Raw genomic sequence first — 25,797 nt, forward strand, 5'->3', positions numbered from 1 at the left:
TTTTTTTTTATTGTTTTTAAAGAAACTGATTATCAAAGTGTGTTCGCACAAAGCGATCTCTTGTTTTTGGTGGGGTGTTTTGCGTGATATGGGGCGTTCAATTTGGCATTTTTCAAATAGTGTTATCTTCGCTATTAGTGAATGCCGTGAAACTCGCGTACGATGTCCCTATTTCTTTTATTAACGTAACTAGTAAGTAAGACAATTAGAATAGAACTGTTCGTAGTTAAACCTCACTACCAATTGTTGTTGCCCAAATATAACATAATAATTGTAAAAGTACTAAAAAGTAACGACTACCAATAACTGCGTCATGAGTACCTAACTACTTTCCGAACAAAAGGCTAGAAAATTAACACAAGTGACTTAGTAGTCCGTCACCGCGCTCAGATTGGTCGCTGCGAAATACGGCAATAGAGGCGGGAGTGCTCGAACTTATTAAGAGCTGCGCAGTTCGTGCAGTTCGCAACGTATCAGTGACACTACACAAATCAGATTTGCCAAATAAATTTAGAAGTTTATTCGAGGACAACGGTATGCACAGGGATCAGCGACAAGATGGAAAGAGGAGGGTCTAAGCGGCTTGACTGGAACAAGCCCAAGACTTCAAGGAATCGACCCACCTGGCGGCTCTATAAAAAAAAAATAATAAAAGATAAAAAAAACGGGTCCCAGAAAGTAGGACGAAACACGAAAAAAAAAATGTATGTGTCGACATACAATCCTGAAATATTTATTAAGTGTGTGCGTCAGGGAACCCACCTGCTTGCGTTGCCGCCCCACGAAGGGTCTCCCTCAGTATTCTATTTTCTTCTTCTAAGGTTTCCAGATGTCGCCTTAGAGAGCTAAGCTCAGAAATCGCGGCGATCAATGTCTGAAAAAAAAAAAAAATACATATGAAACAAGGACACGATTTTAGTAATATTCACGACGCATTGTCATTGTAAAAGGTAAGCGATTAAGAGCTCCAACATGCACACAGCTTTCACACGTACAGATGAAAAGGCTGTCTTTATTCTCCTTTGGCCCGGAGCTCATAATTTGACTGCCATCTCAAACGTGAATGGCGTCAATTTTGTTGCTCGTGCTCGCGCACACCGGCGGCTGCCTACTCGTGGAAACATCGTCCGCCACTTATTATGGACTCTAAAATGTTCGGTTAAGTGCCCTCTTAAAGGGGCGATGCAACGACTTTTGTATACTTTACCCAGATACCGCTCAGAACGTACCCGACGTTAATGACCTGTGAAACACCCGTTGGTTTCTCACCACACGCAATCAAAGTCGCAGAAAAATGAGCAGCGTTTACCCCCTCAACTCGCAGCCAGAACAAGCTTCCACGTCATCTGGAGCCGATTATATGCCGCCAATGTGGATCCTAGCCACGCGTTGGGGTTGGCAAAGCACAGGAAACGCGCTGAGTTCCAAACATTGTGATGGTTCGGCTATTGGACACGGGCCATACCCGAATTCTTCTCGAGCTATCGATTATCACGAGCCCAAATCGAGTGCCCGCGCAATGCTCGGGTCCAATCTATGAGCAGCATTCAAAAATCGCTACTGGGCGGTACTGGGATCTCCCAGCTACGTCATCAAGGTTCGCGAAGGAGAGATGGAATAAAAACGCTCGCTTGTGTCCTTGAAATTACAGCGAAACAAAGGAATATCTTGGCCAGTGGCGTTGCGTGCATGCGAGGATCATTGAGTCCCACTAGCCGGACGCTCGAAATGGTTACTGAGAGAAAACCGCAATTAGGACAAGCTGAGGGTTTGCCTTCTTTGTAGAATGAAAATGCGTACGTCTTACCTTCGGAGGCTCCGGATTCGATTTATTTGTCACTGCCTTGTACCCCAACAGCTTCGCTTTCCTTATGTGGTGAATCGACAGGGCTGGATGACAAAAAAAGATCATGGATTGTTGAACAATACACATAATTAGGTCTGTGTAGTCTGTGTTCGCGTACGGCCATAATCGCCGAATCCCACTAGAGCGACAAACAAAGACAACTGACAAGCCGCAAGCACGCGAATGTATCTTTGGCAGGCCTAAAACCACTCGTGCTCACTTCACGAGCTCTGAGAGTCTGCAAGCCTGCCAAAGGAATACCATCGCGTGCGTGCGGCACGTGCTTGAGGGTGGTCGCAGCCGGTTGTTTCTGTTCGTCACACTAGTGGAACTCGGGCATAATAAAAAAAAAATTCGTTTCTTTTCTGCTTTAAGGTTAGAACACGATGTCTTCGCTTTACATTTCTGCGGTCTTTTTAGATATCATCCTTCTCCTTGAAACTTACCTCGTTTCGGGACCTCGCTGAACGTGGAAGATACCTCGGCCTCCTGGACGTTGGACGGCGGGGGCACCGGCGGCGAGGACATATTCGTGTCGTGTAGTATACTGCTTCCAAAACGACGTGTGCACCGTACTTAACTTTCCCCAGAAGTGGTCCTCCGGTGGTCATGTGTGAAGGGGCTGTTCGGGGCTTGTTCTGCCCGCTTCTGCATATCCGTCTTTGATTGGCGCTTATGGGTACCTCGAGGTCCAACAGGATAGGTTTCACCGCGGTGAACTCGGAGGGAAACCTCCTGACCTATTTTCTTTTTTTTTTTGTCGGTGCAGTGCACAAAGAGTTTGAACCCTGAGTGTGCGAACTTTTCAAGGTCACCATGCTAAAAGGATTTAGAGGAACGCGTTATTGTTGAATCATCTCAAATCTTTCTTTGTCCCCATTACGTACGGTACTCTAGAGGGCAAGCTACCCGATCTTCATTTTGCTTTTGTTGCCATCCTGCTTTCTGTGAATATGTGTCAGGTAGGAGGCTATGTCAACATATTTTTTCGATTTTTTTTTTTTGTAAGATTTTTTGTTTGCTTTCGCGTACAGATATTGCGATGTGATTTCTCCTCAAATAAGATCCTGTTTATTAATAGTACGGCGCTTCTTTTGTAAACAAAATATTGTATCAAAAATATTAGAAGCATTATTAATAAATAATAAAATATTATAAGGAGGAATCCAACTTTTTTGTATTGTTTAATTGTTCCGACATTTTTTCTTTTTGTCTTTGTGGTTAAGGACACTTTCAAATCTTTGACCTTTTACACACAGTGATAATTTTGGGAAGGCAGGCTGCGACACGACTACCATTTATACCGAAACTGTGCTCGTTGCACTCTACGGAGGAGCGCGTCGGAGACACTACGAACCGTCGCGTGACACTCAAATTGAATTGTACTAGCTTCCATGACTCATATCAACCTCTGCGGTTCGTGTTGAGGTGTAAAAAATGGGATGAGGACGATTCGTCACATGCGCACTCGTCACAGGACGATTGGTCACAGGACGATTCGTCGCATAGGAACATTCGTCACAGGATGACTCGTCATGCGGGCAACTGGTCACATCGATCGGGAAGGGGACGATAGTAAATCACAAATTTCAACAACTACCCACATTCGCTGATGAGGAGTTTCACGACTTCCCACTGTCACATAAACCAATGGTTAGGCAAACTAATCTTACAATACTCCGCTTTTACTTTCATTATATTACGAGGCTTCAGCAGGTTGATCTCAGTTGCTGGCTTGAACTAGCAATAATCCGACTCAGCCAAATCAGTTGTTACTAGTGCCTTGCATACCCCTATTCGACAAAATCAATAAGTATCGGAATTCTTTCTGCTGCATGTGTACGAGTGCCCCTCGTGCAGCTGCATGGCTCCACCCCTCTCTGTTGCGATCACCTCCATCCTTTTGAATGTAGTCCGAGTTCAAAAAAAGTCGCTCTTATATGGCCTCCGCATTCACCGTTTGGGACGGACCCAGAAACTAAAACGTCTGTTACAAATTCATTGACCTTGAGAAGCGAAAGACATGCTAAGATAAGAGGTGAGCCACTTTGTCCGCCCGAACCAAATTGAGCAATACATTTTTTGGGGGACGAACTATTGTGGGACCGGTTGGCCGCGTGACGAGTCATCCTATGACGAATGTTCCTGTGTGACGAATCGTCCTGTGACCAACCGTCCTGTGACGAGTGTTCATGTGACGAATGGACCGTATCCCGTAAAAAATAACTGTGTAAAAAAAAAAAAGGCTTGGCAGCTCTCTTGCCACAAATTAACTGTTTTTGTCTGTTTCTCTGTTTCGTATTTTTTGTAAAAAAAAAAAAACAACAACTAATCTCTGCATGTTGAATTGACCTGAGACTGGGGTAGAGAAGAAACATCAAAACGTAGGAGGGACAAAAAACAGACAGGACGACGTCTCAAACGTCGGCCTGTCTGTTTTCTGTCCCTTCTACGTTTTGATATGAATCCCGGAGAAAAGCTCACCGGAGATAAACTCACCGCAAAACCGGCAGATGAGGAGAAAAGCTCACCGACCATTGAGCGTATGCGGCGAAAAGCTCACCGATTTTTTTCTTGTTTTCATATGGAAGCTGTGGAATCATGCGTGTCAATTTATTATCATTAAAATTCCTCAGCTTTGCCAAAAAGAAAATGTCATTTTTTGTATTATTTTCTAAGCTTATTAAGTATATTTCTCCCAAATCAATAATTGCGGGTGAGTGTTTTCTGTTGCTCACTTTCTAAGCAACGAAAGCCTAACTGAAAACATTATGAACTTGAAGAACAGGAAAAAGTTCGAAAACTGAATAATGTCCGCCTAAAACATAAAAATACAAACTGTAAATGCCGAAAATCCGAAAGTGCACGCGCAACAACGCGGTGCCGGAAATTCTCTTTGGAGCTTTTGTTAACCTTTGCAAACAGGATAAAACAGTCAGTAGGATGATCGAGGCATCTTTCTTCCACGAACATGCACGTTTTCTAGATGTTCGTACTGGTGTTTCCACACGTTGCCTTTGTGTGATAGTGCCCCTCTACGGTGAGCCACCCATGTCCTTCAGAGCTGCATACTGTCATCGTTGTTACTCGTCACATAAGAACTAATCTTTTGTGAGGTAGCGAATAAAGCGAGTTAATTAAGGTTATGCATGACAAAAACCGCTCAAACGACGACGACGTAGTGAAGACAACACGACAGGACGAAGCTGTTGTCGCAACTAAAGTTTTGTTACTGAAATTAACAGAAAAGAAAACAGCGTAGCCGACATTGATTACATCAACTAACACCTACTTATTTATTAGGCACTACACAGTAATTGGAGCTGAAACGGTTCACACACCGCTATTCATGTTAGCTCGCAAAGAACAAACTTCTTTATCTGACAGAGCTACCGACGGCGCACTTTCAGCTGTGAATAAACTGTTGTCTTTTTTTTACCGGTGTACGATGTTCTGATTTTATACTATTGCGGCTTCATTAATATACAAAATGAGTGATTACTAATCTCCGGTGAGCTTTTCTCCGGTGAGCTTTTCTCCGCCGCCCGAACTTCAAGAATATTACAAAAGAGAGGACATATTTTTAATGAAGTGAAGAATGCGAATTGTGTTAAATTGTCACGTCTGACGCAGAATCCGCTAAGTTAAAAAAAATTGGTGAGCTTCTCTCCGCATCCGCTCAAAGGCCGGTGAGCTTTTCTCCGCATCTGCCGGTTTTGCGGTGAGCTTTTCTCCGTGAGCTTTTCTTTGGTGAGCTTTTCTCCGCCGCCTTTCTTCTCTACCTCAGTCTCAGGTTAATTCAACATGGTTAATATTCACAAGCTCGCCTACACCCTGACGACATTTTCTAATATTTGCAGTTATTTTCCTTTCTGTAAAATGACTCAATTCTTGTTGTCCAGCCTGGTAGATAAACAGTTTCCGTTCTAAAAGTATTAAAGCTTTTTTCAAATTTTTTTTGTAAAACAGCGAGTTTTTGTTTTGAAGTTTGTAAAAAAAACAAAAAAAAAAAACAGCCTGTTCTTTCCAGGTTGCGAGAAAAGGTTTTTCTCGCAACCTGCCGTCGCTGGTTTTTACCACACCATTCAGGCTCTAAATACACACCAAAAAGGGTAAATGCGATACAATAAAATCACATACGCAAACAAAACACAAAACAGGTACAGAACAGCGAAACAAATCCCCCACCCTCCTTCTTTTTTTTTTTTTTTTTTTTTCAGAATTTGACAGGAAAGAACAAAATTCACAACAACGTTAAAAGGGCGTAAATCGCACTTTGATCGTCGTCTCGAGTTTAACAATGTTTTTAGATATCTTTCAACCGCAGGTATCCACTGCGGGGGTAGTGCACGAAAGCACCCGATCTCAAAAAGCCCCATGTTGAATATCCCGCGGCAGACATCCCGATCGTTTTGCCCCGTTTTAGAAAGCCCCAGTTTCAGAAGCCCATGACGCGAATCCCCCGTGTCGGTTGGCCGGGTCCTCAACGTGTCGGCGGGATACGCGAGCTTGTGTAACGTAATCACGCCGTGCCCGGGTCTCAAGTAAATAATAACTGGATAAAGCTTTCTGTTCTCTAGGCGCCTGACTGCAGCCGCCATTGCTGACTTTTTTTTTTTTTTTTTTTTTTTTTGTCTTACTGATGTGCCGAACCACCGAAACGGGCGTTGACGAGCTTCCGCAAAGGCGAGCTTCCGCAAAGGAGAATGACACAGTAGCACCTAAAGTGGCACTAACCTGTCCTGCTATGGCAATGATGAAGTGACGCGAACGGAATAAGAGGAAACAGAAACTGGAGTTCAGTTATGGCGGCGCCCTTGCACAGCTGCCTGAAAACGTCTATAGACCCAGTCACGTCTAGCGAAGTTAAAAGTAAAAATAAACAGGAAATATCAGGCAAAATATTGAAAGTGGGCTTTTATTAATGGACATTGAGCCCAAAGCTTTCGTCGGCTCTGAAGCACGCGCGGATTCACAGTTACGGCGAAGTGGGTTCTGACAAAACCGTTAACCGGCAGCTCACGGCGCCATGCACAGCACCACCAAACACCCGTTCCATCCTAAAACTATTTGTATCCATCTAGGTAAACAAGGTTCGTAATTCAGCGTTTGAGCTTTCTCCGTGACAGCGGAGAACAAAATATTAGGTTAAGACACGGAACGGTGCTGGTTCGAGCGCTACTCCTCTCTCAATCTAATGTAAATCGCGAACGCTAAATTGTCTGCCATCTCATCCCCTCTTTTAATTCTAACGAATTCGGGGTCCGGACATTTTCATCGCTTATGCGAGCCTTCTCTACTCCCTTTTGAAATTGCAAAAAAATCACGAAAAGCTGGCTTTTCAAACATTCGGGCAGTTCATGTGGTTCTACCGCCGCTGCCGCCGCGAACACGGAGGAGATTTCGTTCCTTCAATCAATCCATCAATCGATTGATCGATCGATCATTCACTCAATCAATCAATCAATCAATCAATCAATTTTATTTACATCATCAGGGTGTGATGTGGGCTGCAGAGGCAAAAAGTCAAAACACTTTTGACTTGACAAGGCCTCTGCAGCCTTACAATTGGCATACGGTAAGTAAAACAACAGCAACCCCGAAAAACCAAACAACAGTGACATGAGATGGCGAAAAAGAAAACACTTATATACTTTATTTTGAGCTAGAGGAAGGATTGTGTCCTTATACACAAAAAACGACAGCATCTAGTGACTGGATGCATACAGGAAACAAAATATATAAAACGGATATATTTACAGCTCATAAAGACAATTTACTTTTTATTTGTGAAAACAAATTTCTCGAATTTTATTTAGATGTAGGTTTTCAATGTTTGACAAATTAGGTTTTCCATCTTTATTTAAGACAAACGGAAGATTACAGCTTAACATTTGGCATTCAGTATCAGTATTCTGCAGAACCGAAACCTTTTTTTGCATCAGGGCGGGCGCTCCCAAAGGAACGACGCAGTCGCGTTTTAAATGAGAAATTTTGCTTTCAGGCGCCACCAGACGGCGCTGCATGCAAATCCGCAGAAGGGAGGAACGGGAGCAAGTTTCTCTCCTTCCGTTGGCGACAGAAAGCAAAATAGGTTTTTCCTCCATTTTTGCTTCCCTTTCTTTTAGAGTGTGTAGTGAACGCGACTCCGATGCCGAACGACTTGGCTGTCACGTGTCGCAGCTATGGCTGTGAGTATACACCAACGCACTGTTTACAAACAAGCCCGCGTTTGCCAACACCAGGTGTGGGCACTGCGCAAGCGCATGAAGCAGATTCGCGTGAGGTGAAGCTTCTGCGCATGCGCAGTGGCGACAATAGCGCCACCGCAGAGGTGTGACATCAAAGCCGCGTGTTGGTCTATACCGTAGATTAACATGGGGCTCCTCAGTTTTTATGTACTGGTTGCGAACCAAATATTCCTTCATAAAACAATTTATTTCAGCTATGACCTCGGTGACTGATTTAATCGTCATCCCTTTTGCAGAAATGAGGAAAGTCCTGCATTTTTTTTTTACAGCAATCTGACTTTGTTTACCCCGTTTATTGACAAAAATATTTGGGATGTGGGAATAAGAGAAGTTCTGTTTTCTTACAGGAAACGTTTTGTAAAGTTTTGTAAAGTGTTTATTTAAGAAAAATCGACATTTTATATAATGTAAACATTTTTTTAGCGATAATATAACGATCTTTAGACTTTTTATGTACAAAAAAAATTGCGTTTTTATTCACAAAAAAAACAACAAAAAACTTGCGTTCAAGACGAATATTAAGCCCTGTTATTTAACCGATAAGCTCGTTTGCAGTTTACACTTACATAACCGTTTTCTTATTTCGACCGAAATTGTTCGGATATTTCCTGTTATATTACAAACATTTTTTACGTCTTTGAATCACTCCCCTTGCTCTTGAGCGGTTAGTGCATTACGGAAAAGTCCAATGTCGGCGAACACTTAAATATATAGGAGGCACGCCGACCAACGAAAGCATTGTCAAGTCTTGAATGAGTGAACATAATGTTTTGTCTCGTTCACGATTAATGTGATTATTTATTACTTTGCATGCGTTTAAAGGAAACATGTAGCTAATAAATATCTCGCATTTTGAGCGTCATTTTCGATGTGTACGATGGTAATGTAGATGCGAACATATCGGCTCGTTTTCACGTACAGCACTGCGATGGCGTATAGTTGTTTTGTACACCCGTGAGCGATATGAAGGTGAACAGCCCTCTTGTTTTTGACGCTCCAGCAAGTTTTGGAACAAGCTCTGTTCCAGAAAAGGGCTAGAACGCAAAGTTTAGACCCCCCAAGCCACCTACCGTTTGAGACGTTGAGAGTTAATATAGCTTTAGGGAGCCGTACAACAGGCAAGAAACCAGGTAAAGTGTTCACCTTCATATTGCCGGCGGGTGTACAGTTTGCTTATATATATTTCAACGTTCGTTTTAGATACTTGCTCCATTATTAAATGACGGTGCGTGTCCGAGGCACCCACCTACACAATGAAAGATTTCTACCTCACTGTGCTAGGAGAATATGGTCAGTAATAAACGACACGTTCCTTTTGATGCCAGTATAGATTTCTGAGAGCGCTCGTGAAAGGCATTTGATCATGCGACGGAACGCGGGGACTGCTTTCATACAGCTGCCCTATTTTCTCCTTCTCGAAGGGCTAGTATATAGCTCAATATACGCTTCTTGACTTTGTGCAGCCTTCGCCTTCGCACCCACATAACATAGGAACACCGAACTGCGTAAAGGTAATATAATCATCTCAACGAAAGGGTCTCATGCATTCCGGGAACGGCGGGTCATATATACGAGGACATCGATGGGCCCATATCGCTGGCGACGCCATTATATACGTACACTAACAGCAAAATATCACCTGCACTCTCCTTTAGCTTACTTTGCACAAAAAGACCGGGATCGTGCCTTGTATAAGAATACATAAAGTTGACAAGCATTTGAATGGCCTCGGGTCATCGCGGCAAAAACGAACACGCCTGGCCTCTCGTCTGCTCTCTTTCTGCGCTCTTTCTTTGTCGTTTTCTTTCCCGTTCTTTCTCGCCGATGTCAGCTCTTACGACTTGCAGCGTTCTGCCAAGTTCTGATCCCGTCTCTAACCCTCTTGCCCAAGTGTTGACGAAGCATGCATCTGATCGCGTGCAGAGTGGACGCGTTTTGTAGCCCCACGAAGCGAACCCGGCGTTTAGGCACTTGTACTTACACACAAAAAACCCTTTATTGTGCGTGCACGCGGTGGCTGCCGCATTCTGTTCGGCTTTCAAAGGCTTTTTTTCAGATCTGCGGGGCTCCGCAATTCCCCGAGGATGGAGGGACCAATCGATGCGAACGTCGCCCAGCGCTGGCCACCCGCCGCCACCGCCTAGATCACGTTGAAGCCCCGCGGTCGCTCGCGTTCTGTCTTTTTTCGTGTGAACTTTTGTTTCTTTCTTGTTTACCAACTTTTGTTAGAGTTTTGGGACTCCCTATTGCGGCGGCTGGAAGGTGACGTGGACAGTTTTCTCTTGGGGTGACATCCACCGAGACCGCCGAGGCGGTTCAAGTTTTCGCGTTCTGTGCTGCTTTTGTTCTCTTTTGGAAAGAACACGGAGGTTCTAGTGCCTCCTATATGTTATGGAAAAAAAAACTTCAATAAAAAATCGCCGAAATAAAAATGTAAGGTAAATTTTGTCTCTGGATAGAGTTGAAACTTTCGCCGATTGTTGTTCTGTGTTTGGTTGTGGAGGTTGCGGTTTTTGCAGGCGTTACACGTTGCTCATGATGAGTAATACGCCGTTTTTCGTGGTCTTTGTGGCAATTGCTATTGATGTCACTATTCGCGTCGTTGCCCGGTTTGATGCGTCTTAGCTGGCGGATGCGTGTATCTCCGCTACTGCTGAAAACTGCTCCAAGATCAAGGCGCGTCCTTCTGCTTGGAGCCTATACTTTTTCTCAGCCCAGCCATAATAGTGGCAGTGGAAACCAGACTCATTCCAATACCCGTTTGAACACGTCGAGAGTTAAAGCGCTCTTTCAAATTTATGACCGAATATATTGCTATATAAGGGCCCAAACTAGAAATGTAATTTTGTTATTGCGGGTTAACTAGCTGTCCAGAACCAACATCTCGGCTGGTTTGGCTTTCTTTAGAAGTTAACTGAGGTGACGACAGAACTAACGCCAGCGAATAATGAAGAGCGCTGTATCGCAGCTCTCACACGCCCTTGCAGTGTTCATACTTCTCATCTGTACTATAGCCTACTAGGGCTGGACAATTGATCGATTAACCTTCCGATTAATCGATTAAGGCTTTAATCGCGATCAAATATTTTAGCCGCTTAATTGGTTTTTTAATCGGGACTCAAAAAGAAGTCAACTGGACGCACGAACGGCTCTATCCTGGACGACCTGCCCGAACTAGGGGTGACTTATGCCGGTGACATTGCCTTGCCAAAGTTACCCTTCTTGGCCACCAGCTGCGCTGACTAGCAGCCGACCAGGCGCCTCCTGTTCACTGCCCTGGGACATATATTCTCCTCGATACTGACAAAGCCTGGCAGATCGTCACGTGACAAGGCCGCCGAAAGTGAAAAGGTAGTGCAGCAGACAAGAGTTATGTAACTGGCGCCCCACTGCGGCGAGACGCCGAAACACACTTGTCCCGAGCGATGGAATGTCCGCTCGTGCTTCTCGCGTTCCGGGAGAGAATGCTGCGAACCTCGGACGAGAACGGTCGTCTTCTCCGGGCTCCGTAAACCCTGGAGAGCTGAACGTGATCCTAGCGTAAACATCGCCTCGCTCCGTCGGCCCGCTGCGGCACGTCCGCCGAGAGATCGGCTCTCTCGAGGGAGGAGGCCTAGCCGCACGATTTAGCGGTTGGGCCTAGGAGCGACATCGGCCATGGAGGTTGTTGTAGCCGGGGAAGACCTCCTCCCAGAGCAATACGACGAGTCCTGGACGGTCATCCGAAGGCGCCAGCGGGTCCTAGACGCGGCCAGCCAGCCCGCCTCGACTCCACCACCATCGCCAGCGACCTCGACAGCCGCAGGTTCAGCGACAAAGAGCAGCACCGGACTGGCCCCGGCGCGAGGACGACCCAGGCATCGGGCTCCACCGGCTGAACGCATCCCGGAGGACCACGTCAAAGTAGTGCTTCGCCCCAGAGGTGGGTTAAATCTCAGCACCGTCTCACCCACTACATTAGCCGACTGCATCACTCAGGCGGCACAGCTTACATCTGACTCAAGGGACAGAATCCTCGTATTTGCAAAGGCCAACTACCTACTTGTCAGCACCCCGGATGAAGAGCGCGCAAGGAAACTGTGCTCAGTCACCGCAATATTGGTCAAAGGCAAGCAATACGAATTCGCCGCGCACGTTTCGGCCCCGGCTAACACCACTGCGGGAATTATATTCAACATCCCTGAGGAGGACTCCCAAGCCGAAATCAACCAAGTGCTGATCAGGTCCAACCCTGACCTGCCTATACTCGCAGCAAAGCATCTCGGAGAAACCAACGCAGTTCAAATCCTATTCAACGGACCAAAAGTACCCTTCTGGGTTCGCTACCGGCCAGCCACTTACCGGTGTACCCCGTATCGACAGAAGACCGAAGCATGTACCAAGTGCTGGCAAAAGGGACATCGACAGGATGTCTGCCCTCATCAGATCATCAGGTGTGCCAACTGCGGCCTAGAAAACCCCAAAAATGACCATCCATGCACGCCTCGCTGCGTGGTATGCGGCGGGCCACACCTCATGGGAACGCCGGAATGCCCGAAGAGATTCCAACCCCGCCGCAGGCAACCGTCGCAAGCAGCCCCACAGTCGACCTCTGCCTGGGCGAGGGGTCCTCCAGGCAGTGAAAAACCGCCTCCCAACACCGACGACACCAAGCACTGGCCCGCCCTCCCAGACAGAGGCAGATCGGCGAGTAAGTCACCGGCAGGAGAAAGGCGAACAACGAGGTCCCCCTCTATCAACCGGGGCAGAACACCGTCCACCGACAGAAGAAGGTCATCAGACGGACCGGCAAGAAACACCAGGAGACCGAGCTCCAGGCACCGTCCCAAGGCGCGGGACACCTCTAAAATGGTAAGCTTCGGGGTAGAGGTCAACCACTCTCAATCCTCCCATACCCACCCGCCCCACGCACCACCCCCCTCCCAAATCCCACAAGAGGTAGCGGCAGAGCTCGCTAAGTTCAGAGCTGAGATGGCGGCGCTTCAGAGAGAGAATCAAAACCTCCTTAGAGAACTTAAGGCCTCTAGACACGAGATACAGGCAATGAGACAAGAAAATCAGAACCTTAAGGCTAGCATGCACACGCAAGCCCCCGTCGCGCCCCCAGCCTCAAAAAAGAGGGCCGCGACAACACAACCAGAGGATGAAGACACTATTCCTGACACCTCTCGATCCAATGGGGAGCCCGACAGCAAATACTCCAAGATGGAGCAGGACATCTTCTTGATCAGGGAAGGATGCGTTAACCTGGAGGCAAACATTGACAACAAAATTGCGAACGCGATACAAACCGCGATGCAAAGCTCGCTTAGTGGCCTCCTGAAAGAATTTGAAAGCAGAGTGGCAAAGGCGTACAGGGATGCGATACGCGGCTCTAGATCAAGGAACGCCTCCCCTGGAGCTCCCCAGCATGAACTCACGCACCCCACCCCAACGTATCCAACCACCTACACGGCGGACCCCGCACTAGATACCCCGCACTCTCTAGAACAACCGCACCATGGCACATACTAATCACAAAGGAGTCACAGTTTGGCAGTGGAACTGCAGAGGTTACAAACGGAAACGAGCGAATCTGCAGCTTTTAGTACAAAACGCCGAATCTCCCCCGGATATAATCGCACTCCAGGAAGTAGAAACTCAGGTCAAGTTACCGGGCTATAAAGCCTACCAAGGGAAAGAAAATGGCAAGACCGCCGTCCTGGTGCACAGAAACATCCCCGCGTCGCGGCACCAATTCGACAGTATAGACATCCCTCATGATTTAGTAACAGTCTATCCCCCGAAGCGAGGTGGGACTAAGGTATGTGTCTTAAACGTATACAGCTCACCAAATAATCAGGGCAGGACGCACCGATTCAACCAGCTATTCTCGCTCGCAAGAAAAGAAGCGGGCCCACACGCTCTCTTAATAGTTGGAGATTTTAATGCCGCGCACACTGCGTGGGGCTACCAGAGCTGCAGTCCCAAGGGCAGAGACCTCTGGCTACAGATACAATCACACCACCTCACATTAGAGACCAATCCAACAGCACCCACACGCATAGGCAACAGTGTTCAAAGAGACACAACACCAGATCTCACCCTCTCATCACGCATCAGCCGGCTCACGAGCACGGTCACTGAACACAGCCTAGGCAGTGATCATCTCATCATAAGCACAACACTCTCCCCCAACATGAGGCTTACTCGCACCCCCAGGCAAAGCACCCTGGTTGAATGGGAAAGCTTCAGAGCAGTCAGAGAGTCCAACGCAACAGAAAACAGAAGCAGACACGAACAGATCGACGATATCATTCAGTGGACTAATCAGCTGCTGAGGGATGTCAGAGGAGCCACCAAAGAGCTAGACCCGAGCATTCCATCGGAAACGGTAGACTCCCACCTACAACATCTGTGGGAAGCCTACAGTAGCATTCTAAAAAGATGGAGGAAGAACAAACACAACCGTAAACTGAAAACCAAACTGTCCCAGTTGGAGAGACAAATCAGCTCACACGCGAGTTCCCTGGTGCGAGACCAATGGGGACAGATCTGCGATCAAATGCGCGGTAACCTTGGGCTGAAAAAGACCTGGATCCTCTTACGACACCTCCTTGATCCGGATCAAGGCAAATCGGAACAAAAGAATCGCATGACTAAACTTGTACAAAATTTCCCAGGCTCGGATCAAGATTTGCTCGATCAAGCTACCCAAAAATACCTACCGACCGGGCCCCAAAATGCACTCCCTCCCTACCCTGGGCAGCAAAACACCAACATGGACCGAGAAATCGCGGAGGCGGAGGTGAGGTCGGCAATATCCAAGCTCAAACCCAACTCGGCGCCAGGACCGGACGGAATAACCAACCGCACCCTCCGCAACCTTGATGACTCATCCATTACAGACATCACCGACTACATCAACACATGCTGGAGAGAGGGGAGGATTCCCGAGTCATGGAAACACGCAAAAGTTATTCTAATCCCCAAGCCAGGGAAACCCCTCACCCTAAAACACCTAAGACCTATTTCTCTAACATCCTGTTTAGGTAAACTAATGGAACACATAATCCTAGATAGGCTGACCAACCACATGAATGACGCAGACCTGTTCCCACACACCATGGTTGGCTTCAGGGCTGGGCTATCCACGCAGGACATATTATTACAGCTCTCTGAAGAAATAATCAAATCCACAGGTAACCTCGACACGGCAGCCATCCTGGCCCTAGACCTCACAAAGGCATTCGACAGTGTCACCCATGAATCCATCCTGGGGGGTCTGGGGTCAGTAAACCCCGGAGAGAGGACGTACAACTACATCAAAGCATTCCTCTCCGAGAGAACTGCCGTAGTCAACGTTGGCGACCTCGCGTCAGACACTACCCAACTGGGCAGCAGGGGAACCCCGCAAGGGGCTGTGCTTTCGCCCATTCTCTTTAATCTGGCAGTCATCAACATCCCCAAAAGGCTAGGCCAAATTCCCCAACTCCGACACAGTCTTTATGCGGACGACATCACCCTCTGGATCGGCAGAGGGAGTGACGCCAATATAGAAGAAACACTACAACAAGGGGTTGACATAGTAGCGGAGGAAGCAGAGAGAGCAGGTCTCGCTTGTTCTCCGGCGAAATCCGAACTAATACTACTTCGGCCCTCCAACACTAGGAAACAAAACAACGCTGACATCGAACTACACATCAATGGCAGGCCAATCCCAGTGGTCTCGGAGCTCAAAATCTTGGGACTGCAGATCCAGGCGAATAGGCTCAATAACAAATTTCTTGAGCGAATAGAAAGTCAGATTAATCAAACAATAGGCCTACTGAAAAGGGTGACAAATAAACATAAAGGCCTCAACGAACAGGATCGCATACGCATCCTACAGGCATTCGTCCTAAGCCGGCTAACGTACTCGGTCCCATACTTACGTCTCACGCCGGCCTTCACCAATAAGGTTAATACCTTGATCCGCAAGGCCTACAAAATAGCACTGCGCCTACCGCCTAGCACTCCAACTGCCAAACTGGAAGGACTCGGTTTGCATAATCACCTGGACGAATTAATAGAAGCACATCGTGCTGCCCAACTGACTAGACTCTCCCGCACCCCCACTGGTAGGCACGTACTCGCCAGCCTAAACATTGGATGTCACAAGCTCCACCAAGACAAATCCCCCATCAGGCCCGACATCCACAACAAAATTATAGCAAATCCGTTACCTCGAAACGTCCACCCCACCCACAACCTTGCTCGCAGGAAACAACGCGCCATTTCCCTGCAAAGAACCTACGGGGATAACCCGGGTGTCCTATATGTCGACGCGGCAGAATACAGGCACCATGGGGCTTTCACGGCGGCGGTGACTGACAACTTACACACCCCCATCGACGCCGTCACCGTCCTGACCACTGACCCAGAAACGGCGGAGGAGGTAGCCATAGCCCTCGCCTTCACTGTGATCCCAACCCCCTCAGTGATCATCACGGATTCTAAAACCGCCCTTCAAAATTTCGCAGCTGGACGCATTTCCAAGCCAGCGCTCAAAATTCTTCACAGAAACCCGCCCCAGACCTCCGTCAGACTGGTCTGGACACCCGCGCACGCTGGTCTCGAGGGAAACGAGGCGGCCCATGAACAAGCCCGAGGATACACTATCCGGGCAGGGCCTAGCCTCCATCCCTATCACGGGGCCAGATCCGCCAGGGACCATCCATCCAGCTTCCATGAAATCACCACACACTACCTCCTCTCCCGTCAGGTCTACCCGCCAGCCGACAAGTCCCTTACCCTGGAGCAGGCCCATAGTTGGCGCCAACTCCAGACGGGCACTTTTCCTAACCCCGCTATCCTCACCCACATCTTCCCCTCAATGTACCCCACCTCTGAATGCACCCTATGTGGAGACAAAGCCACTCTGCCCCACATAATATGGGCTTGCCCACAAGACCCTTTTCCCTCAATCCCATCCCATGATGAGTGGGAGACCTCGCTCCGAAGCTCCGACCCAGAGGTGCAAAGCGCCTTGGTGGAAAGGGCAAAGGAGGTCGCCGCCACAACGGCCACAACGAGGACCGCACTCTAAGGAATTCTCATATTCCGCCAATAAAAGTTTTTTCTCTCTCTCTCTCTCTCGCGTTCCTCGGGCTACCGCTTCTTGTCTCGTCGGGTTCGAAAACCATGCATGTGTCCTCGCCGCTGCAAAAGCTGTGCGGTGAATACCAGACTCCCTGAGAAATGATCTGTGCTATCAGATCCTCGCGCTCCACATCTGTGACCGGGCACTCTGTCTTCGTCATCCAACTGCCAGGCTTTGTGAATATAGAGGAGGCATATGCCTTAGGCTATTGGCCTCGAGACCCAGATTTCAATTAAGGGAAGCGTGCTCTTGTTTACCCCTGGTTGTCTATGAGGGACGTGGTGATTCCCTTTGTCCACAATGCGGCTGGAGACAAAGGTTTTCCACACTAACGGCAAAGAGCACAGGCAAGGGTGCAGAGCACGAGCACTTAGCAGTGGATTCCAGTGCGCGAGCGCTGCATTTGCGCCTCCAATGTCTTCGGCCTCGCGTGCCCAGCATTCGTTTTGCTCCAAGTTAATATAAAACAAAGCGAAGTACAGCTTTTCACCACAAGAGCCGTGCCGATTGAATCTCGAGCCCAATAGAGCTAACGTCCCTATTAGCGGATAAATGTTTTGGTGCCGCCCTAGCATGGTTCCCTCTCGTGACGTCATTACTTCGCGAACAACAAGTTCGATGGTGTTTGTAATGAGCACGGTGGAAGCTTGAAAACATTGCGCTCTGAAACCAGCGCTGCCAACACCGCCAAAATTGAAGTTCTTCATTTCTCTTATTTCCGTCGAAGAGAAATCCTTGTCTGAAGTCGTGGTCAGCGCTGGGCCAATCGTGGAAGGCCGATCATAGCGACGCTTTCGATCGCGTACGTCGCCAATATTTCGTTCACCATTAAGCTAAGACTAGAGGCTCCACCTTGCGAGCTCGCTGGCTTCCGCAGTGCTTTGGTTGCGCGTGCCTGCGCGTTCACACTTGTGTTAGCAAGGGAAGAAAGCTCGCGCTGAAAGCGGAGTCTCAGCTTAAGTACAGTGTTCGCTTAAGGGTGAACGAAGTATAGATAACACTATGCCAGGTAGCGACAAGTCCTCCTCCGCCGCCATCCTCCCCTCGCTCCTGTAGTCTGCTAGCGCGCCCGGTCCGCCATGTTCTTCCTAACTCGCCCGCCATGGCTGTGTTCGAAATCTTCCGAGTTACTCCGGCGGGTCATTCCACGGGACAACCCAGATAGAGCAACGCTGGGCGCGGGCAGGTTTTCGAACGCGGAAGGTAAAAAAACCGTTACCCGAGAGTGAGGTCGAGTAAAATCCACCATGTTCTTCCTAACCGGAAACCGAACGAGGGCAAGGACAACTAGGACTGTGCGTCGGCACATCAACCGATGTCGCTCCTTAGCAAAGCGTTAATCGAGTGACATTAGTTAAAGCGCGAGAATCGCGTCCGGGTCACCAATTTCATCAAGCGTTCGGCGCATGCGTAACGTTTCCATGAGTTTAGTTCGCTGGAGGCGGGAGGCAGTGCACGAGATTGGGGGCTCGTGCCGTCTCGTGGTCTGCACGCTTGAGCTCTAGCGAGGTCGCTTCACACGCAGAAATACTATTCCCTTGATGCTTCGCGGCAGTGGCGGCATAGCCAAAGTAGGTGGTGAGATGGGTTGTTGTAGGAATATACTTTAGATCACGCTTTTAACAATATACAGTATTTCGTAAATATTTACATGAGATGCGTGAAGTCCATTCAGGTAGAGGAGTAACGTGCTGAACGACAAGACCGTTGGTGTTCTCTGGTGAGCATACCTTTTTTGTGCTCGAAAGAGCACGGGTCCGTGGTCCACGCTTTTCTTCCGCCTCCGTTTTCTGTCAACATAAAAAAACAGTAAATCAGGTTGTTAAAGATGTAATCGCCAACACACGTATTTGAAGTATCTTTGAGTACTCGCGGTGCTCCAGTCTTCTTGGGAACCGTACACAAGGACGATGTCCCGCTTTCAAAACTGCAATCTTTTTCGCCTTCCCCCCCCCCCCCCCCCCCCAAGAAAAGAAATACGCACAGTGCAAATATATGTAATCATACCATTCTATGGCATCCTAGCTGCAAACGACAATACATTGATCTTTTTACGCCTTTTGCCCACATTTCTTGCTGTGCCTCTGGCCACGAGAATGCGTCTACTATGTAGTTCTAAGCTTTATCCTCGAAAAAAACCGGTCCCATGTATCCAGCTATAATTCAGTATGAAGCAACGTCTGCGCCTCACAAGGCGGCTATTGAGTAGTTGACACCGTTTAACATTTTCTTGATCCCCCAGAGTGAAGATACGTTAATAAATTACTGTTTCTATACTTACCATCTTGCAGGTTAACCCTCTGTCGTGTCTTTTTTTTTTTTAGCATTATAATTTCGCAAAACTTCAACCGAGCTTTACTCACGTTACGCTAAAATGCGTCTGTATTGACAGTCCAGATTCACCCACATCAACTCTGCATCTGCCAGTGTACGAGCGCCTTGTTTAGCCTTAACGCCAATGATGGCTCATGTCGCGCTTTTCGGCATGTTTAAGCCTCTCCTGCCTTTATGTGTTCTTCTTGTGTCTCATCGTTTCCTTTCTTTCACTCATTCCAGGTGGGATCCTCATGAGTGACGGCGGTCACAGCTGGTGAAGCTCCCCCTGGCAGTGCCAGTCTCAGCCGGGCTTCGCTGAGGCCCCAGCACAGCTGCCCCTACGATGGCAACTCGGTTACGGCCGCTCTGCGGACTGCCCTTCCTGCTAGCCCTCGTCCAGATCCCGTGGACGTCCGCAGGAGCGAGCAGCGTCAACTTCAGCACAAAGGGCCCCATATGCCGTGAGGGACTCATCCTTCCGGTATGGATGCCCCAGGACAACATCAGCACGGGCGACGTAGTCGCGCGGGGCTTGGTCTACTTCATTGCTCTCGCCTACATGTTCGTCGGCGTGTCAATCATCGCGGACCGTTTCATGGCTGCCATCGAGGTCATCACGTCTAAAGAGAAAGAAGTGATAATCAAGAAGCCGAACGGAGAGACCCAATCCATCAACGTCCGTGTCTGGAACGAGACGGTCTCGAACTTGACCCTTATGGCGCTCGGATCCTCGGCACCCGAGATCTTGCTGTCCGTGATCGAGATCTACGCGCAAAACTTCGAAGCCGGCGACTTGGGACCCGGTACCATTGTGGGTAGCGCAGCGTTCAACATGTTTGTTATCATTGCCATCTGCGTATACTCTATTCCTTCCGGGGAAGTGCGCAGGATCAAGCACCTACGCGTGTTCTTCGTCACAATGACGTGGAGCGTGTTCGCCTACATATGGCTCTACCTCATCCTCACTTACTCTTCCTTCGGAGTCATCGAGGTCTGGGAAGGCGTCGTCACTTTCCTTTTTTTCCCAGCAACCGTGCTCACGGCCTACATCGCGGACCGGAGGCTCCTCATCTACAAGTATCTCTCCAAGAAGTACCGCGTCAACAAGCGAGGCGTCATCGTGGGTGGTGAAGGCGAGGACGTCGAAATGGGACAGGCCAAGGACCGCCTTGTGGACGGCGTCCTTGGGGGTCCCACCGTCAAGTTCATCGGCGGAGAGCAGAGTCCAGAGGCGAAGGCCTTCGAGGAGAACCGTATCGAGTATGTCCAGATACTCCGTGAGCTGAGACACAAGCATCCGGACAGCAGTTTGGAGGAGCTCGAGTCAATGGCGAGGGACGAGATCCTCAGCAGGTGTCCCAAGAGCAGGGCGTTCTACCGTATTCAGGCGACGCGAAAACTCATGGGCGCCGGCAACTTGATGCGGCGGAAGGAGCACATCAAGGACGCCTCTGCTAAGGACGACGGAAAAGAAGAGGCTGAGAAGACGGAGGAAGAGTGCGTCAGGCTCTTCTTCGACCCGGGCCACTACACAGTCTTCGAGAACGTCGGCGAGTTTGCGGCCACCGTGGTCAGAGACGGGGACCTTACCAACTCGGTGTGCGTCGACTACAACACCGAGGACGGCACGGCCAACGCCAATTCCGACTACGTCCCCGTCGAGGGGACACTGGTGTTTAGGCCCGGGGAGCAAGATAAGCAAATCTTCATCAAGGTGAGGCCTCTCGGTCTTCATGCATTACATCAATGTCTGCTTGACTCGCATTAACTCTCAAGCCAAACCAAGTTCGGAAATTCCGCCCTATGGAACTTGTTGTCCAGTGAGGCGTTACGTGCAGCATTTGAGAAGTTCGTGTTTAGAAGTGCCTACATATTGACTGTTCCTCGGCAAAATCTAAACGCCACCGAATAATTTTTTTTTAATCTGCTTAGTCAGCGCAGTAGGGCGAGTTTTATCAGGTTCTAAAAGTCACGCAGTTTCAAGGGGAAGCTGAAAAGGCATGAACGTCACGGCGCCATGCTGCTCGCCTTCTTTACGGTAGCAAAGTTGACTAAAGGAAGTACATTAATTGATATATCACACTGCCAGGCGCTGTACGCCTTTAAAGCGCTTATCTCCGAGGCAAAACATGTGGAGCCACTGGGCTGTGGACTCAAGCGAAGCGTCTGATATACCGCAAAAGAGAGCTATTGCGCATACTCGAAAAGTGTTTCGCAGCCTAGCAGACAAAGATAGCAACTTTAGAATGGTCTATACATGAAGTAATTCTAAATGTGCATGCAAAGCACATCAGTGCTATTAACGTGAAAACTAAACCGATAAATTAGGTGCCCAAAAATGCAAACACGAGTCAAACAAAACATACAAGTTGTGAGACCAAGTACGAATAGGATTAGAAACGCTAGGAACGTAGTGGTTGTTTGTGGAATCCTGCTTCTGCAATAAGAAGACGCTAACAAGGCTTGCTAACTGCCAACCCACTGCTTCTCCTGCGTGCTGTTTGGCCGTTTGGTAATCCCGCAATTCCTGGCTGCCATCTCCGTATGATGGGCTGCTACTGTTTGTAAACTGTTGAGTGGTAAATATGCGCCAACATGCGGCTGTGACGCTGTTGTCGGCCCGGCGCATGCGCAGATGCTTCGCTTCACCCGAATTTGATTTCTGCGCACGCGCAGCGTCCACACTTGGTGTGGGCAAACACTTGTTTGCAAACAGCGTCTCGGTGTATGCGGAGCACACGTTCTGACTCTTTTGCGGGGGCGTAGGTGACGTCAGAACGCCGAGCTCTGATTGGCTCTGACCGAGGGACAGGCACCCACTAATCTCTATGACAATTGCTGGATCGCGCTTCCCCGCTCCGCGAGTGCGGCCACAGGATGGACGGCCATCTTGCATGCAACGAAATTGCGTTTTTGCGAGCTTTGCAGAGGCTGGCGTCAGCGTGCTGAAGACACGTTTTCTACTCGTTCGACGTAATTCGCCGGAAAAGTATTTTTTAAAACCCTGTGAAAACGGTGAGACTTGCCTTTGAGAAAACGTGGAACTTTTTAGGAAAGCGAGGCGCCGCTGGAAAAAGAAGGCACAACTCCACGAAAGCAAGTTTCGCCGGTCTCGTGGCGTGATCAAACCTTCCTTGGCACGCCAAAGTGCTGCGTCCCTGTGCCTTCGAACGCATGTACACCGAGCGAGAATTGACGCCGCGGCAAAGTTTTGAAGGCCTTTCGCGGGTAGATGTCTTTGCATCCTAAATCAGCCACGGAATTCTGGATCGTCCAGCTGTTCCGGCGAGTAGGGGAAACAATCTGTACGGTGGCTTTTATGCACTATTAACCATGGCTATGTTTCAGATCTACTACAATAGATCACATGGGAGCACAAACAGAGTAAAACTGTGGAGCAAGGAAGCAAAACGGCAAGATAGAAAATCTTTGAAACGCGGCCCATATGGTCGTGGGCAATCGGTTGACCATTCACAATTCCTTAAAGGGCAACTCCGCTTAATTTCAAAAATGTTGAGATAGTGGCCGATTCTGCTTTTTGAAACACTCAAAAACAATCCCCAATCCTTTGTTTCGCGAAAAATAAAATATTTTTCGTGTAATTTTACTCTAGCCATGATCACAAACCGAAACCGAAACGGTGGCAAAGCCGGACAACATTGTATATTCGGCATCACTAAGCATGTACACCCACGTGATATACAAGGGGAAGAAGGAGCTCCCCTCTTATCCGGATCCTCCTTTGTGCCTCCTGGATTAGCACAGGCGTCGCTATTCTACTCCCAGAAGATTATAGAAGATTAACCCGTCACTCAAAATTCTTACAAAAGCAGCTTCCCTCTCCTCCTTTTACTTGGTGTTCAAAAGTATGCGATGTAACACAAGCAGCGCTCAACGAGGCGATCGGCTTATCAGTAGTATCAATAGTCGAGCGCCGGGCCGGCCGAGCGCGTCACTGACGTCTTTCACGGCGCTGGCGCCACCCGTGCTCTCCCCGGGAAAGAAAACAAAATCGAAAAAAAAAAAAAGAAGCTGTACATGCTTGATGACGTCGCGGACGTGCCGGAAGAAGGAATTTGGAGGAAGCGGAAATGCAGCCGGGCAGTGTTGTCTGGCCCGCACGTCTCATCCAAAACCAGCGGATTCGTGCTTGTCAAACTTTGACAGCGATTTTAATGAACTTCTAGGCGGAATTCCGTCGTAATATTTGCCATGGGGTTTTTGTAGATGATAACAAAGAGAACTGTATAGTTTTGCACTACTGGAAAAGAAGCGGAGTTGCCCTTTAAGGGTTCAAATCACATTGCCACTTTCCAGCAATGGAGCCAGGGGCATTGGAAGTGTTTGGTAGGAAAGCGGGGGGGGGGGGGGGGGGGGGGGGGGGGGGGGGCGCACATAAATCAAGATCATTTTTCTACTGAATTGATTGCCATAAGCGTAAACAAAACAAAATTAAAAAAAACGTGCCGCCGCCGCGTTCTTCCCCCTGCACTTCCTGTCCCTTCACCCCCACCCTCTTTCGTCGCCCTTGGGCCCTGAATCAAGCTCGTTCCTGGACCGCGAGTGACGCAAGTTAAGGTGCAGTCGACAGTGTAAAGTAAAACGCTACTCGAAAGGTACATACGGCTTCACGCACATTGCGCTCGCAAAACACATCCATACGGCGTCAATTCTTACTAGCCATCCAAGCGTGCGAAGGAACTGAGGCCAGATTCATAAAAAACCTCTTACCTACGACAACTTAGCTACGAAGTTCGTAAAGTTACGATCATCGTAAGATGAGACGAGAACGGTATTCACAAACGCGTTCTTAAGTGAGAGGAGGAAAGTTACGACCTCTTACGGAGAAACGATGACTTCCGGTGCTGTTGCTATGGCAACGGCGTCTTCGGCAAAACGAACAACCAATTAGAGAGCTAGGCATAGTTCGGAGCACGTGGATTTTTAATAACAAACACAGGCTAACCACTCGTTGATAGACAGCTCCGTGTATGTCCTGTCCTGTCTGTGTGTAAATGTGTAGTGTTCAAGCTGATTCTCATAAACACGGGCGACCTTTCCACCACCGCTTGTCTGGGGTTCGTGTCCGTGCAGTGGTATATCGACGCTAATAGGATTTAAACGCTTCGTTGACTGCTACAAACTCGATCGCTACGAAGTCAACACAACTCTCATCGTTGGTAAAAGCCCCGTGCCAGTCGTTTGCAAAGCGACGTAGAAGGAAACAAACCGCCGCGGCGTTTCTCGCAGGCTCGGAAATGCAGGAGTGAGCCGACGTTAAAAAAGATACGTTTGAACAACGAGAGTGTCAGCAAGAGCCACGCAAATACCTGTTCACACTCGGAGCGGACGCGTGCGTTTGATCTAAGTGCTGGATTCAGACTGCGTTTCGGTAAGCGCTTCGGGACCGATCTTCTACGATTGCAACTCGATACTGACGTGACACTCGGCAAAGAAAGGTTGGACCGGCATCGCGTAGCTCCCACAAACTGATACAGCTCGACAGTTAAAAATGGCATACTAATAACAAAGTGTACATACCGTGTTGCGAAGGTAATCCATACGGCGTTTATTTGAGCTCTATATCACACAAAACAAGGAGATAGAATCGAGGAGTCCCTTTTCGATGACAGCGTTCGTCACCGCTGCCTCGGAAAACAAGGTGATTGAGATGATAAGGGGAATCGGTTGACCTCTGAAATTTAGTTCAGCTATCAAACTATTCATACGGGGAGGGTCCACAAGGGTCGCGCGGGCATATTCCATTCAGCAAGCCAGCCAGCCGGTCGTGGGCAGACGGCCTTGGCCAAGGACCGTCGGAGCAATGCTGCGCCGGAACGGGTCGGAGTGCCTGCTAGGCCTATATATTCTGCCGAGCTCGCTTGGTCGGTGGGATCGTCGCCCTTGTTGCCTTTTCCGGGTGTCTGGATCCAGCGTTCATGTTCGTCGTGGTCGGTTTCAAGTACTTCTTCATTTTTTTCTTGCTGCTTGAAGTCGGGACGCGCTAGAAGAGCAGGTAGAAAAATAAATGTCCGTTGGGTCGTCGCGACCGAGCAACCGAGCGACGTTGTCGGCCATGTTAATTTGATCGTAGAAAGTGCGTAAGACAGCTTCGGAGCTGTCGTAGGATTTTGTCGTAACCTGCGCAAAAGTTACGACAATTTCGTTTCGAGAATACGGATTTTCTCTCAAATTTGTCGTACGCATTTTTTTCGTCGTAAGTTCGCTTTGAGAATCTGGCCTCAGAGACGCAGCACTTTGGC

General features: G+C 48.5%; 1 protein-coding gene across 6 annotated transcripts in view; it reads left to right on the forward strand.

The window, feature by feature from the left end:
- Window positions 1-25,797, forward strand: part of LOC8038284 (sodium/calcium exchanger 1) — a 334,367-nt gene that overhangs the window by 166,341 nt on the left and 142,229 nt on the right. For all 6 annotated transcript variants that reach the window (XM_029982479.4, XM_040499557.2, XM_040206650.3 and 3 more), the window contains exon 3: window positions 19,775-21,248. In XM_029982479.4, the coding sequence (XP_029838339.2) occupies window positions 19,878-21,248 (1,371 nt within the window). In that variant the 5' untranslated portion in view covers window positions 19,775-19,877. The remainder of the gene's footprint in view (window positions 1-19,774; window positions 21,249-25,797) is intronic.

Source organism: Ixodes scapularis, unplaced genomic scaffold (genome assembly GCF_016920785.2).
Source record: "Ixodes scapularis isolate PalLabHiFi unplaced genomic scaffold, ASM1692078v2 PGA_scaffold10__122_contigs__length_95168666, whole genome shotgun sequence".
NCBI lineage: Eukaryota > Metazoa > Arthropoda > Arachnida > Ixodida > Ixodidae > Ixodes > Ixodes scapularis.